We start from the raw sequence: 16,805 nt of genomic DNA, 5'->3' as shown, positions 1-16,805 counted from the left end.
AAAATGGTATGGTATGGTAAATAAATAAATAAATAAATAAAAACTCCACAGATCCTGGCAGTACCTCACAGGTAAAGTGACTTTTGGTAAAAGTCCTCCAGCCTAATGTCCATAATTTTCTTGGGTTTTACCCAGTTTGTACAGACACCTTCTTGACCCCTGCAGAGCTGAATTAATTCAGCAGTTTAGGGTTTAAAACATTTTAAACAGTGTTGTATGACTGCGTGTGCTCCACTTCCTGTTAGGACACACAGCAGACTGTGCACGTCCCCGACCTTCAGTTAATCACAGTGAATCAGCTGCACTGATAAGGAGCCTTCTTAAACCAGACACAGACCTGGACCCGGACCCGCGCATCCACTTGATGAGTTCACGGCCCCAGAGTGGCTCTATTTAAAGAGGCGACAGCAGCAACATGGCTCATGTCCGGGGGGAGTCTGTGGACACGGAGATGCACGGATCCAAGGACAAAGCCGTCGCTTACACCAAGAAGAGGGGCTACGATGTGACCCGAACCCCCCACCTGAACAAGGTGAGCGCGCTCGCGGACGTTAATCCGCTCCTGCTCGTTCGAGTGAACGAACGGTTCACAAGGTGCGTTCAAATGCTGTCGGAAATAACTAAACTACAACTTTGAGCGCCAACACGCTCACTCTAAAACATCAAAATAAGATGAACTACAGCTGTGTTCTGTGATAATGTGAGAGACAAAGTCTGGTCGAGTTTCTGAGCGTGTTAAATCTCACCAGGGACGAGTTAAAACTGATAACGACTGTTTAAACTTGCAACAAGGCTAACATTTTCTACCTAGTTAGTATCACACATAACTGACTCTTGTTTGTTTTTTACCCTTTAGCTACAAAGGAGCAACAAGTGTACAATGACTGTCTTGTTTTTCTGACTGAGCTGTGGAGCAACAAGTGTGTGTAACATTAGCCAGGATGCCAGCTTCAGAGGGTTATATTTAGATTTAAAATGTCCAAACGCTGCTGCCACACAGAGAGGGGCTTCTGTCCTCAACCCTCTGCTGCTGCAGAGACAGTGCTGTGAGAATAATAATGGACACTATGATTTAACCTCCTGTAACAGGCTTAACATCATGCAAATATAAATAAAACCGATTCATGTTCCTTAAGGAGGAACAGGAGTCAGCAAAAAGTTGCACTGTCATCAACAAAATAATGCTGAGTAAGTTTCTTGTACATCACGAGACACTGGTGTGACTCTGCATGTCAAAAGAGCATCAACAGTGGATCTTTTTCTGTTACCTCTGCCAGGTGCACATCTATAACAATGATGTGTTTCACTGCCCTTTGAGCTTTCTAGTGTTGTTTGTTGCAGTGGTGGGACGGGGCCCCAGAGGTCAAGCTGGGGCCACGGGCTCTCTGTCCATGGTGCTGACTGACCCTCAGACAGCTGGCCTTATGCAAACACTGAGTCCATCTCTTTTTAAAATCCCAGCCAAGCTCAGTTTCAGCTCTTGTACCAGTCTATTTTTACCCTCGGAGCTGTTTTCTGGTCTCTCATTATTTATTCTGGTTTGTTTGGTGATTCATTTACAGTTGTACTATCAAGAATACACACCCAGAGTATGTTCAGAGTATATTTCACAATGAGAGCTGTTCACGGCTGATAAAAGGTTGCAGTCCGTCCACCGCTCTTGTGTGAGCTGCCAGGCAGGCTGATAAAATGTGATAGTGGAGTTGAAAGAAGTCACTATCTGTGTGGGGAGCTGATTGCCGCACGCTGACCTGTTTGTTCATGACGGCTCGGGAAAACTCTAAAAAAAATAGAAACTGTGCATTGGTCCTTTTTTTTGTATGTGTTTTTCAGTGTATAACTGTGTGGAAAAAGTAGTTTGTGTGTAAGTGCGATGTTTAAAATTTGTTTGTATATCAGTGATTCATTCAGCCAGAAATGGAGATATTAGATTCTGCTAAAGATAAGATTAAAGAATGAATGAAACAAACCTAATTCCACTTTAGATGATTTTGGTTTTTAAAATATCCCTGAGAATTTCTGTTTCTCAATTACAGTATATACATTTTGTGTTGAGAAAGACAGATATTAGTCTGGACCAGAGTAAATGCAGTTTAAATGTAGCAACATCCTCTTTAGTGATTTTTATTTTATTTTATGTATTTACAACAAAAAAACCCTCATCTTGAAGTTTAGTCCTGCGCCAAACTTTCTCACTATTGACACAGTTCAAGAGGATATTACATAACATGTTTTACCCAAACTGTGTCTGCAATCACTTCCTCTTTAACTCTGAGTTTCTGTGGGTGTCTTTTTGTCAGGGACTGCCTAATGCAGCCACCTACTGTATTAGTATCCACCTGACAAGGGTCTTGCTCTTCTATCAACTTTAATGTGGCCTGAACCGCAATGTGTACCCCCACACATTTTATATCAAAGTGACCGGCTCAGACTGTGTGTGCTATTACTTTCATTCGCATGTCGAGTTACCATGGCATATCACATCTGGACTATGATGTTTGCAGATTACATTGTGATCTGTGGTGAGAACAGGTGGAAGAGAACTTGGAGAGGTGGAGGTATGCACTTGAAAGAAGAAGAATGAAAGTTAGCCGTAGTAAGACAGAGTTTATGTGTGTGAATGAGATGGAGGCTGGTGGAACAGTGAGGCTACAAGGAGCAGAGGTCACAAAGGTGCAGGACTTCAAGGACTTGGGGTCCACTGTCCAAGAAACTGGGGAGTGTGGTAAAGAGGTGAAGAGGGAGTCGAGGCAGGATGGAGTGGATGGAGAAAAGTTTCAGGAGTGATTTGTGACAAAAGGGTGCCAGTAAAGGTCAAAGGACAAGTTTACAAGACAGTGGTGAGACCAGCTATGTTGTATGGTCTGGAGACAGAGACATGGACAAAAAGACAGGAGAAAGAACTGGAAGTGGCAGAAATGAAGATGTTGAGGTTCTCCTTAGGAGTGACAAGAATGGATAAGATTAGGAATGAGATAATCAGAGGTACAGCACAGGTTGAACAACTGGGAGATAAAGTTAGAGACCAGACTGAGATGGTTTGGACATGTCCAGAGGAGGGACAGTGGGAGTTTCTCCAGGAACTCTCTAGTTAGTTCTTGTGTTTAACCAGCTGGTAAACTTCCTTCTCCTCTTGTTTCAGTTTGCTCTTGACAGCATGGTTGGTTTCTTTTACTGTGGAAAAACTAGATAATTTTTTTTTTCCATCAGTAAGATGTTTGTTTGTTTTGTATCACATACATATTACATATTTTTCCATTCACTTACAAAAATATTACGTTTCTGAACACAGTTTTTGTACATAATCTGATGATTACTTCAGGCTGCAGACAGAAGTCCTTTGGCCAGGGTTCAGGTTGGCGTTGTTCTGAAAGCTTGGTTTTAAAGGTGCTGATCTCCACATCAGTCCTGGCAACACTTAACATACCATGTAGTTTATCTGAGGCTCAAAGACTTAAAAGTCTAGTTATGTGATAGAATTGTTAATAGAATACCAACAAAGTCCATGCTCAATAATCCAGGTATACAACCCAACAATTTTCAGTCGGGTCATCTGGACAGTTTCTTATTTTGTGCTGAAACGTTTCACCTTCCATCCAGAAGGCTTCATCAGTCAAGGAAACACACAACACAAAACTGATTCTTCCCCCAACAGCTCACTCCAAAGTGGAAAATAATAGAATAGTTTTGTAGGATTTGTTGAGGAAGGCTTAGGCTGGTAGTGGAAGTCTGCTTTAGAGAAAACAGGAGTGATGGTCAGTGGAGACCAAACCAGAATCCATGTGTCTGAATGAGATGTAAAGTGAAACAATGAAGCTGCAAGGTGTTCAGGGGTTCAAGGGTCAACTATCTAAAGAGACAGGTGAAGAAGAAGGTATAGACAGGATGGAGACAAGTGTTGGGAGATTTGTGACGAGAAGAGAGCTGCAGGAGTGAAAAGAGAGGTGAATGGACTGCACGTACAGAATATAATTTTTTCCATTTGCACAGATGCATTAGTATAAGCACATCAGAGTGTTTGTGCATTTCTCCAACTCAAGAATAGTAAAAGTTTATAAAAAGATAAAAAATTAAAGATAAACTAGGCAACAATGTACAATTAAAACAAATGTAAAATTGTCTAAGTTCAGTTTAGATGCTGCCCGTTTATCACATTTTGTGTTGCAGCACTGAATAGTTCCTGCCATATTTAATGTCCTGTGCCACTAATTGAACAGTGGCTGGAGAAAAGCTCCTGTGTAGGTGAGTCCTGTGTGCACTGATGCTCACAGTCCTACGATGTCTCAAGTTGTGACCAGAATCTGTTTAGTATACAGCACCTTTCTATCTTGTCAAGATATTCAAAGCATTTTACAGTAAAATCTGTCTCATTTACCTGTTCATACATCACTCTACTAGATCTGAATCTGTAGAGAATAATCAGAGCTTTTCACATTCATACACTGATGGGACACACATCGGAGGCAATGAGGTGTTCAGTGTCTTGCCCAGGGACACTTCAACATGCAACTGCTGGTGGAATTGAACCCCCAACTCTCCCATTGGAGGATAACTGCTCTAACCACTCAGCCCCAGCTGCCCCTAAGAAAGGAAAAGTTTGCAAGATGGTAGTGAGATAAATACAAAAGACAAGAGGTGAAGATGGAGAAGATGAAGTTGCTAAGATGTTAACTGGGAAAGACTGAAAAGGACAGGGGTGGTATATCAGAGGGACAGCTCAGGTTAAGCCGTTTGTTTAGAGGGGGACTGGTTTTGACACGTGCACAGGAAGGATAGTTGATATATTGGAGAAAGGATGTTGAATATGGAAATGCCAGAGATGAAGGATGGTCTGCAGAGTGTTGTGTGACACAGGAGGATGCTAGAAATGGGATGAGATGAGGCAGATGTTCTACTGTAGTGACTCCTAAAGGGAACAGGTGAAAGAGGATTAAAAAAAGACACATTTTCAGCTGCTGAAGTGTTAATCTTCATATTATTACTGGCTGTTTATATAAATGAGATTTGGTGTTCTGCATTTTGTCTGTTTCATTCCAAACCGTCTGATTAGCCGTAGCTCAAAGGTTACAGTATTGTAAGCTGCTGCAGCTTCACAAAAGGCTAAAATTTCAGTTTAATAAGCATTTTCACATGCAGTCCACTCGCTGCTCGTTTCTTCTCTTGTGTTTATTTGGCTGGTGTAAAGAGTGAACGTTACAAGAGCTGCAGTCTTTTTGTTCTTCTTTTTTACAAGGTGGCTTTTCTTCTCACTTTGAAAACAGTTGTTTTAAACGAGCTCGACGTTTGTTATTGCATTGTTTCAGGGCATAAAAAGTGGTTTCAGCAGACTACGAATACACAAACTTTAATCAGAAAACAAAAATGAGGCCTGCTTGTTTCCACTTTACACAAATCGTTCTGTTTGGCCAGCAAAAGGGGAAAAAAAATCTGTATTGGCCAAAATAAATTTTGAGGTTAGAGGCGATCCCAGGACACAAATTATAGCTTTTGGTTGCACCCAGTGAACCTTCATGCTTTCATCAGGAGGCTAAAGTGACCCCAAGCACTGTTTGTTCAGGTGAGAGTCACATCAGGAAAAAAGGTTAGTTATGCAGCCAGGTGAAGCCTCCACTGTCAGAGCTACATGTGAACCAGAGGCAAGGGAATTGGAGGAGAAGGTAGGAAATGATTGCTATGGCGTGTTAGGGTCCTGACACAAGCCGGCCATTGTGGCTGAGGCAGTGGCACACTGTTGGCTTCCTCTCGACTCCAGCGAGCCCTGGGGATAAGGTGTGTTTACCTCTCTTAGCCAGTCCACTTCACCTCTAACAGGGGCCGGGCCCAGCACAACCTGCTAATTGATGCTGAGGGATGCAGCGCTGAAAGCAGCCTCTCCTCACATCGACAGGCTCAGATTTCCCTCTAATCACGTGCACATACGCCTGCACCACAGATGTTTGGACACCCAATGCCCTCCTCCTCCATCAGTTGAGGCGAAACCGGATATTATATGTGTATTTTGTGCGCGCTTGTCGTGCAGTAAAAAGGTGAAGTGGGGTATGAGGTGTAGAAAGGGATCCCTGTGTTGGTGAGCGGAGTGCAGGCCTCGCGCCACAGAAGTCCTCTGTCCCTTTGCTTGATCACACCTTAATGAGGCATCTGTGTGCATGTCAGCTCTCAGAGCGGCTCTCTGATGCTTGTTCCGCCTGCTGCTGCCCTGAAAAACAACAATAAAAGCGTTTAACAGCTAATCAGGGATGCAGTTTGACCTCTGAAGCAAACTGTGTCAGTATGATGGGGCCAATCTGATGGTCATTCATCTGGATCTGCACAAGGTGACTTGACAAGTGCAGCCAGTGGTGACGATGGAGCAGAATCAGAACTGCACAGTGTCCCTGAACAGTAACATTACAAACAGCATGAGTTGGTGAATTCAGAATAAAATCGAGTTCACGTCTGAGCAGTTCTGCAGTTTGATCTTCCACTCGTGACCTCAAGCACCACATAAACCACTGCAAGATAAACCACGAACTTTGAGAGTTTTAGCCGACAGCGAGTGCTGACCAGCAGCATATCTGATTTGGGTGCTGAGGATGTGCTGGTATGCTAACTGGCGATGGTCCTGATAACCCTCTGCAACAACTGGAAGTTATTAAACTCTCAAGTTGGATTTATTGTGGTTTGGCAGCAGCAGTCAGACATGTTTTATCCAAGAAAAAAAAAAGGTAGGAATTGTACTTTGAGACTAAAATATTCAACAGTAAAACGCATAAAATAGGGTTTGCCTCTAATTTTGACGTAGAACTAATAATGTTCTGATGATTATTTGGATAGGATGGAGCAGTGGTTAGACCTGTCCGCTCACAGCCAGAAGGCCGTACGTTCGCCTCCTGGCCTTTCTGTTCTCCCATGACATGAGTGGGTTTTCTGCGGATGCTCCAGTTTCCTCCCCAACATTTGGTAACTCTAAATGGTCTCTATGTGAGAGTGAGAGAGTGGATGGTTGTCTCTTTTGTCTCTGTGATGGACTGAGACCAATCCAGGGTGCCCCCCGCCTCTCACACATTGACTGCTGGAGATAGGCTTCATTGACTCCCATGACCCAGAAGACAGAAGTGAGTAAAGGAAAAAGGATTGATGGATGTTTTGTTGGAGACTGTTCATAAGGCATCCATCCATCCATTGTCTTTATCCGTTTATTCCATTTTGGGTCACGGGGGTCGCCCGGTGCCCATGTCCAGCAATCACTGTGCGAGGGGCGGGGTACACCCTGGACTGGTCTCCAGTCCATCACAGGGACACATAGAGACAAACGAGACAAACAACCATTCGCTTTCTCACTCACACCTAGGGACAATTTAGAGTTATCAATCAGCCTAACATGCATGTTTTTGGTCTGTTGGAGGAAACCGGAGCACCCGGAGAAAACCCACACATGCACGGAGAGAACATGCAAACTCCACCCAGAAAGGCCCCTGGACCGGGGTTTGAACCAGGGACCTGCTCGCTGAGAGGCAGCAGCTCTACCAGTTGCGCCACCGTGCTGCCCTGTTCATAAGGCAATTTTCTTCTATATTTTTTAAAAATCGTTTTAGATTTTAGTATTTATTTTTGAGGGAAAACTCAATTGATCAAAGTCTTTAATGCCAGATGCACTTAAAAGAGTTCTCAGTACTTTGTCATTGATCAGTTCTGGTGAACTTGCATAGTTTTTTTTTTTTGCTTTAACTATCTTGACTTTTAAATCTTTTTACCTGTCGGCACAAAAGTCAGGACAAAGCTTATTTTTGTGCACAGTCATAAGTTATAAAAGCTGACAGTGGGGTGGGGGGGTTCAGCAATAAGTTCTGCTTGTACTAAGAGCCAAAGTTCTCATGGACTTTAATCTATTTTCTTCAGTTATCACTCTTATTACACTCAGAAGGATCCCGACTAATTGGAGCAATAGACTCTGATAGACATTTCCTTCAACTAAAATACCAGGACCATGTTAGATTGGTTACTCCAAGTTGTCCATTTTGTTTCCTGTCTGACATTCTGCCCTTTAGTTTGAACTGTTGACGGAGAGGACGTTGAAATGACTCGGCCTGCAGCTGAAAATGAGGAAGACTGAGCGGATGAAGAGTGAGTCAGACAGAGGAGCTGGTGTTTGTGCAGCTTGTGAGAGAGCTCATGCTGCAAGAAGCTCTGCTTTGTAAATGGATTGCATTTATACATCGCTTTTCTATCTTATCAAGTTACTCAAAGCTCTTTAAGCTACAATCTGTGTCCTCATTTACCCATTCACGCAGCACTCTACTAGATCTGTACAGAGACTAATCAGTGCTTTATCACATTCATACATGGATGGGACACAAATCGGAGGCAGTGAGGGTAGATTTGCATTCGGGCCCCAAAATTCTGACCCGGCCCCAGCCCGCTGTAATAATTTCCGAACCCCACCTGACCTGACGAATTAACAGTAATTACAGGTCTGAACCCGGGAAAGAAAACCCCCGACATTTTTAATTAGTTCTTAACGGTCGGGGATGAGCAGCTGAATTAAGGGGCAGAAGATGGGAGCTGAGGGGGTGTTTGTCCTTTCATGGCCGTCAAAGAGCATTTAAACCCTGTTTCTGCCTGCATTCTGATTTATTCACGGACCCTGCTCTGACACGTCTGCTTTGAGATCTCACCTGTCTGGGTCGTCGGCTGCGCGCATTTGCCGAGTGCAGCGGCTGAATGAACATCCATTTGGGAGATGGATCACTTCCTGGCAGTACAGTTCCATCTGCAGCTTAACTGAACTTTTTACTTCTTTCAAGGCCGGTCAGCTCGCGGTGAAATGGTGCGCGTGCAGCTGGATGGCACTGTTGAAAGTTTGGTGAGTTGATCTGTGAGGTTGACTCCAGTGAGGTTGGTAGTCCGATTACAAGCTGTTGTTCAGCTGAGTGGAGAGAAAAAAATTGACAGGCATGTCTCTGAGGCCTCATGGAGAACGTGCACTGACCAGACCCCCTCACTAGGTGGACCACAGAGCTTTGTGCACGTGTGTTTCATTGTCATGTATGTATCAGGGTTGTGCCAGATGTTTCAGGTCCACTGCACACATTCACACATTCCTCTGACAGACTGGAGTGGATCGACCAGACAGAGAATGCACTTGTTCTCCTTTGGTGTGCAACCTGCTAACCCAAGCTCTACATGCACACGCGCGCACGCACACACACCCACACACACACGCAAATTTTGTTAATCTGCAAGCCTTTGACATTGTTTTCTTCAGGGGTGGCTCAAATAAACGGAGTGTAATTTCATCAGACTTTCAGCTGCAATGCAACTTCAGATCACTTTTGTATTTTTTCTCATAAAATTGGTCCTCCTCATTCATGTGAAAACAAAAGGAGAAGCCATTAGCTTGTCCCAGACAGAAAGAGGAAGACTGTCTGAGCTTCATCCCCTGCCCCTGATGCTCATCTCCAGCATCTATCTCCCTTCTTTCAGCTTGTCATCGCAGCCCCCAAACCTCAATGCTGCTTTTGTCTGTTCCAGTAGTGGAGCTGTATTAACTGTAGTGATGTCATGCAGGATTTAAAGGAACTACTTTGTCTCTGCGTTCTCCCCCCATTGGGGATGTAAGTGGTTTACTGTACGAGTTTAGTTTCATGGATGGGTAACACACAACAGTGGTTTGTGATTTGCTGGTCACTGGGAGCAAGATGAAAAGTGAAACACACTCCAGATGAACAAAGATATTTATGTGGACATTTGAGCCTCTGAAGAAGATTTTTGTTGTTTGGCTGCATGTTGTTTTATTTTTAATGGTAGTTCATCTTTACCTGCTGGGCTTTATGTTTGATCCTCATTGAACATCTCACAATGTCAGGCATGTGAAAGGTCCCCTATAAAAACAGGAACTGCAGATACAGAACATTTTTAACTCCTGTATATCCAACATGTAACAATGCTTCATTTATTCAGCTGCTGTAAATGCATTTTATCAATGAGACATACTGTATGACACTTTTCTAATAATTAGAGCAGTGGTGTTTATTTATTTTTGTCCCACGGCAAGGGGCGAAGAGGGGGAATGGGAAATACCCCACGTCCGTCCGTCCGTCCCGCCATGCATGTTGTGGACATAAGATGAAATGAATGACACACCTACTTCTGTTTTGGGGTGTGGCTCCATCTAGACTTAAGAAAAGTTCCTTCTGAAAACTGGGCGGCCACGTCAAAATCCCAGATGTGCCACCACCATATATGTACGGTGCAAACTTTGTGAACTGGATAACTTCAAAAATAAGCAATGTGCTAACTTCCATTTTAGTGTCTAGCTGCATCTAGGTGTAAAGGCTCCCACATATTTGAGCGTACTGTGTGTACTCCGTGAGCCGCACGGACACTGCGCACACTGTCTGCAGACGGTTGGGACTTCATACTTGAGCGTACACCCTGACGGGCTGCAGCCCTGCGTAGAGGCAGCTGGCTGCCCAGCTGCAGCGGTGTTCTGTGTTTATATGTTAATAAAAAGTTCTAAAGAAAACAAACAAAAAAAAAACCATGGAGTGCTGGTCTTGCAGCCCACAAGAAAATCTCCAGACCCTCCTGCAGCCACGCTGGACCTGATTTTAATTAACTCGTGACAAATTCCTTCATTTCTCACAATTTCAGTCATGGCGTCAACGTAGGAGGAGGAAGAGATCGCTTGTCTCTTGGAAAAAAACAAAGAAAAGGCCATTAAACCAGACCATGGATGAAGAAGGAAAATTTAATACATTGGTGTCTCATACAAAACAGTCCGTCGCCGGGCAGTTTATTATGCAAAACCAGGTGTTTGAACAGGAAAACATGTAGGAAAGTTGTCCTCTGGTATGACGAAAGAACACCACTGGTCTAATGCTAAAATCCATCCATCCATCCATGATCTTTTACCCACTTCTTCCATTTTTGGGTCACGGGGGTCGCCGGTGCCCATGTCCGGCAATCACTGTGCGAGGGACGGGGTACACCCTGGACAGGTCTCCAGTCCATCACAGGGACACATAGAGACAAACAACCATTCACTCTCTCACTCACACCTAGGGACAATTTAGAGTTACCAATCAGTCTAACATGCATGTTTTTGGTCTGTGGGAGGAAACCGGAGTACCCGGAGAAAACTCATGCATGCACAGAGAGAACATGCAAACTCCACCCAGACAGGTCCCCGGACCGGGATTTGAACCAGGGACCTGCTCACTGAGAGGCAGCAGCTCTACCAGGTGCGCCACCGAGCTGCCCTAATGCTAAAATGATTATGTAAAATTTATTAAATATATTTTAGATAACTGGCAATGAATTGTTTGTAACTTTGAGTTGTTTTGAGAAGGTAGAAATCTGTTTTGGAACTGACCCCATGTTGGCCTCATGTTAACCTCAGAGGCTAACAAAATGTGTTTGTTCTAATGCTCCTTAAATCCACAAGAGTTTTGGGTTTTAACAAGTGAACTTCTTGACTATTTGTCATAAATCCATCCCTTTTTTGTTTTAAACAGATCATGCTACAATATTACGGCTGACACGTTACAGATTCCTTCTGCTCTTGATATGGCCGTCAAAGGCGGACATATTATGATCTAGTCCAGTGGTGGAGTCTACATTTTTTGTAATGGTTATACTGTTCTTAGAATACTCTCTGTCCATCAAATCCGTACATTTTTTGTTGTCCTGCCCACAACTTTTGATCCACTCAAGATAATTTAATGAACCTTCATGCACATATGCATAATAACTAGTGGGGCATACCATGTTAAGGTGAAAATCTTTTCAAGGTCTTTGCTTGTCTGGGATGGATTCTGTGTAATTTGTCGACAGGCGTGTAATGTGCCATATGTGATACTCTTGTTATGAAGGAGAATATTTTACTTTTTTTTTTTTAAATGAAGAGAAAAGTTTCTTTTGTCTTTTTCAGCGGCACAGCCCAGTTGATGTTCTTTTGGACAGTATCTAGCAGAGACTCACAGCCAAAACAAACAAAAAACAGCACATCTGTAGGATCCTCACATTAACACCACAATTTCATTTTTTTAATAATAATGTCGCTGTAAAACATCACTAAGGTAAAAAAGCTGATTTAATGATTATTTTAAACACTACGTTGCAGTGCATAATCGGTGTAAAAATGATAAAATTACAGCTTTAATTCTGTCTTTTTAATTTAATTGTGTCCATAATTAATGGACACAACTTAAATTTGCAGGTTTTTTTTGAATGACAGTGAATACTTGAATTTGGTTTTGCAGTACAAAGTGTCGTGCAGATGATTCCCAATCACAGAGCCAGACACTGCTGACCCGACCGTCACGTGGTTAAGCTGAAGCAGCACTAAAAACCAAAAGTGCATATTTGCATCCAGGACTTCCAAGGCTGCTGATTGCTTTGGACATTTTCCCAGCAGCACTCAGGCTCCTAAGGGACCCGAACTGTGCCACATGAAAAGGCCTCCCTCGAGGGAAGGGTCTGCTGCCTCCACCCTCTTCAGCGCTGCCCTCCCTGAGTCAACAGCAGCTCCGTTTTCAAAGCTGTTTGACCAACAAGCTCGTCTGTGCATTCACAACTTGACACCTCCTGATTTAAGGAGCCTGCGTGCACATATTCACCTCAGACGAGGTATTTAAGAAGATCCATTGGTCGGTCTTAGAAGTCAACATTGCTACGTGGAGGTCACGACTCTTGCAGTGAGAAGTGAATGGAGGCAGGGTTCGTCTGGTCACCAAGGGCACCTTTAAATAAGAGGACTGATCCAGTCAGCTTTGAAAGTGAAGCAGAAAGGACCTGATGCAACTTCAGCACAAAGCCATGGTTACTTTTCACAACTTTCTCCTTGTTTTTTTTTTGTAAGTGAAACATTATCCCTATATATTTAGTAACTATTATGTGAGAAACACACAAAGTCAAATTAAGACACCAAAACTAGCTACTTTGTAAGAACTCATTTTTGTTTTAAAGTGTAAAGTTTTATAATAAAACAAACTTGGAGGCGTGGGGCATTTCAATGATTGCACAAATGTGCAAAACCTGCTTGAGTGTCTACAGTCAGCTTTATAACGATCTGTTGAAAGGCCTGCATGGCAACTGATTTCGTCAGCACTACAAAAACACTAGTGTTACAAATGCCAGTATTTCTCAGTAGCTACGTTTACATGCGCAAATTATTTTGACCAGATTGAAATATTTTCAGAATAAATAATCCAAATGTATCATTTACATGGACACAATCCGTTCACAATGAGCGTTTACATGCAGCGGGCTTTTATTCAGAATAGAAGTACTGACATGCGCAGAGTGGTGAACTCTCCTTTAAACAAACAAACAAACAGAAGTTCTACTTCTGTTTTTACTTCTGGGATGAACGTAAAAAAACCTGAGCACCCAAAATGGACCCGCCCCAGGTTTTAATGGCGATGGAGACGTTACTGCACTCCCTGATTGAGCTACAGGTAATGCAGATCATTTTGAGATCTTTCAAAGTTTCTAGTACGTTCATCACAGAAGTAGAAAGGAAGTAGAACTTCTTCGTGTTTTTTTTTTTTCAAGGAGAGTTAACCACTCTGCACATGTCCATACTACTGTTCAGATCAACGTTAAACTGGGTTTCTTTTTCATAAATGCATCCTGTCTAACTCTGAATGCTAGAAAACACCTTGTAACTGTGACTTACCTTCCCTCCATTGATTACGGTGACATTATTTCCATGAACGCTCCTACAAGAACCCTGCAGATGTTGGATGCTGTCTATCATGGTGCACTGAGATTCATAACTGGCTGTGATTATCGTACCCACCACTGCACTCTGTATTCACTGGTTAACTGGACATCATTAACTTCACACAGACTCTCTCACTGGTACATTTTCATCTTTAAATCACTTCTTGGTCTGCTGCCTTCATACATCTCCTCCTACATGTCTCTGAGTGAGTGCAGCTACAGCGTGCGCTCTCAGGACATTATTACCTGCAGTGTTCCCTCAGTGAGGACTGAACTAGGCAAAAGGGCCTTCTCCTACTCTGCTCCTGTTTCCTGGAATATCTTACAAAAAGTTCTGAAGCTCTCGACCTTGACCTCTCTAAGTGGCTTTAAGAATCTGTTGGACTCCTGGCAGGGACCAATGCAGACATGTTCCTGTTTTTAGTTTTCTACATTTGCCTTAGAATCTAGCTGTTTTTGATACAGTTTTTGCCATCTTATTTTAATTTGTAAAATATAAAATCAAATCTGTATGCCTTTTTATAACTGTTGTTGTTGTCCTTTGTTGTCATCGTTCTTTGTTGAAATCAGGTCTCTCTTGTAAATGAGTCCTCGAGGCTCAAAAATGGGTATGTTTACATGGACATAAGTAACCAGATCAAATGGCCGGTCGGAATAAAAGTGTGTCATGTAATCACTCCGTTCAGGTTATTTTTTGTTTATTCAGCGCGATCCGATATAATTTGTGATCAGAACGAAACGGGTGGTTTACGCCGATCTGTAACCCGATCGGTGTACATGTAAACGCTTGATCTGTTCGTTTTTATCTGATCGTGAAAAACTGACCTGACTGCGCATGTGTGACTTTGCCATTTCCGCCTGGCTAATGCTAATAATATTAGCATGTCAGGGGAGCAAAACTGGTCGGTGGGCGACACAACATTTCTACTAGAAACTTTTAAAGAGCTCAAAATGATTTCTATTACCTGTAGCTCAGTCAGGGAGTGCAGTAACGTCTCCACCATCATTAAAACCTGTCCCAGGTCCATTTTGGGTGCTCAGGTTTGTTTACGTTCACCCCGGAAGTAGAACTTCTTCTTCCGTGTTTTTTTAAGGAGAGTTCACCACTCTGCGCATGTCCGTACTGCTGTTCAGAACAAAGCCCGCTGCATGTAAACGCTCGTCATGAACAGATCGTGCCCATGTAAACAACACATTTGAATTATTCAAACAGAACACATTTCAATCCTGTCAGAGAATTTTGTGCATGTAAACATAGCTATTCAGATTACAAATTCATTCAGATCAAGCTGAATCAACAAAGAATTATCCAAATGGGGCGTTTACATGACTAATTTTTATTCCGAATGACTGTTTAATCTGATCACTTATGTCCATGTAAACATAGTACTGATAGCTAGTGTGAAGTGCCCTGGTGGAAAGAAATGTTGTCAAATGGAAGATTTGTGCTTTTGCCACATTAGTAACTATTTGTAATTTAAGAAATTGAAATAATACAAAAGTCTTTTTTTTTATATCTAGAGAATAAATGAAAAATTTGTAAAAGCCACTTTCAGTTTAGCATTTGCACATAAATGGTTATAAAAATCTCTGCACTATAGATGAGCTTTTTAAAGCCAACGAAGGCAGAAACCCTTTTCTAATGTTCTCATCCTCATTTACCTCATTCATTCAACCTGACAGAATCATTACATTCAGAGTACACAAGTATCCAAACCAGTTACTTAGTACTGAGTTGAAGGACCATTAGCAGCAGTTCCAGTCTTAAATTGGGTTTAATGCGACAAGATTTGCACATCTGGATCAGGTGTTTCTCTACTGTTCTTCAGTAATTTTCATGTCTCCAAAGGTTTTCAACAGACGTCAAGTCAGAGCTCTGGCTGGTCCACTTTAGTACATTCAGAGACGCCTCTAAGCCACTCCTGTGTTGTGTTCACTGCGTGTTTTGGGTCATTGTCATGTTAGAAAGTGAACCTTTAGTCCAGTCTGAGATCTTGAGCTTTGTGGAACAGGTTTGGAATATCTGTTTTTATTCTGTTCAGCTTTCCACCCCACCCCTGACCACCCTCCCAGTACCTGTTGCTGAAAAACACCCCACAGCATGAAGCTTCCACCACCGTACCTTACAACATGGATGGTCTCAGGCAGGTGATGAGTGGTGCCTGGTCGCTTCTAAATATAATTATTTGAACTTCAGCCAAATGGTGCATTCTTGGTTTCATTAGCCCAAAATCTTTCTTCCTTCAAACAATTTTCAGTGGTTTTCCACTGAGGAATGGCTTCCACTGAGTCTCTCTGCTATAAAGCCTGTTTCAATAAAGGCCTGTAGTTTTGACCTTAGGGAACATTGTCTCATCTCCACACAGGATTTCTGAATCTCAACCACAATGATCTTCATGTTCTTGGTCTCATCTCTCAGTAAAACTCTTCTTTCTTCATTGCTCAGTGTGACTGGGCAATGAGCTCTTGTGAAGGAGTTTTAGTTTGATTAAAATCCTTCCATTTCATAGTTATGAGGCCACTGAGCTCCTGGAAAGCTTCAGTGCAGCAGAAATGTTCTTGTAGACTTCTCCAGAGCTGTGCAGTTCCTTTGCCCTTGTGACTTGATTTCTCTGGTATGTGGTCAACTGATGACTTCATACAGAGAGGTGTGTGTCTTTCCTAATGATGTTCAGTCAATTTAATTGATCATTCATTCAACCTTTATTTATGCAGGTAAATCCCATTGAGCCTTGAGGACTCATTTACAAGAGAGACATGATTTTAACAAAGAATGATGACAACAATGGACAACAGCGACAACAATAAACAATTATAAAAAGTTTTTCCAGTTTTTTTTTTTTTTTTTTTTTTTTTTAACAAATAGGATGACTAAAAGAAAAAGGTAACAAAAAAACAGCTAGATTCTAAGGTGAATGTAGAAAACTAAAAACAGGAACATGTCTGCATTGGTCCCTGCCAGGAGTCCAACAGATTCTTCAAGCCACTTAACCAGACTTCAGTCAAGGTTTAGAAACATCTTAGCAGTGATTAAAAAAACAAAAGAAAAACTGGAGCTACATTTCAAGTGTTGTTGCAAAGTACTGATCTAAATGTAA

General features: G+C 42.4%; 1 protein-coding gene across 1 annotated transcript in view; it reads left to right on the top strand.

Moving 5' to 3' along the window:
• Window positions 1-316: 316 nt before the first annotated feature.
• me1 (malic enzyme 1, NADP(+)-dependent, cytosolic) overlaps window positions 317-16,805 on the top strand; it is a 136,103-nt gene continuing 119,614 nt past the window's right edge. The window contains exon 1 of the mRNA XM_037677157.1: window positions 317-532. Within this exon, the coding sequence (XP_037533085.1) occupies window positions 416-532 (117 nt within the window). The 5' untranslated portion in view covers window positions 317-415. The remainder of the gene's footprint in view (window positions 533-16,805) is intronic.

Source organism: Nematolebias whitei, chromosome 5 (genome assembly GCF_014905685.2).
Source record: "Nematolebias whitei isolate Nwh7 chromosome 5, NemWhi1, whole genome shotgun sequence".
NCBI classification, from domain to species: Eukaryota; Metazoa; Chordata; class Actinopteri; order Cyprinodontiformes; family Rivulidae; genus Nematolebias; species Nematolebias whitei.
Note: the sequence above shows the minus strand (reverse complement) of the source record. Positions and strands in the feature narration are given on the sequence as shown.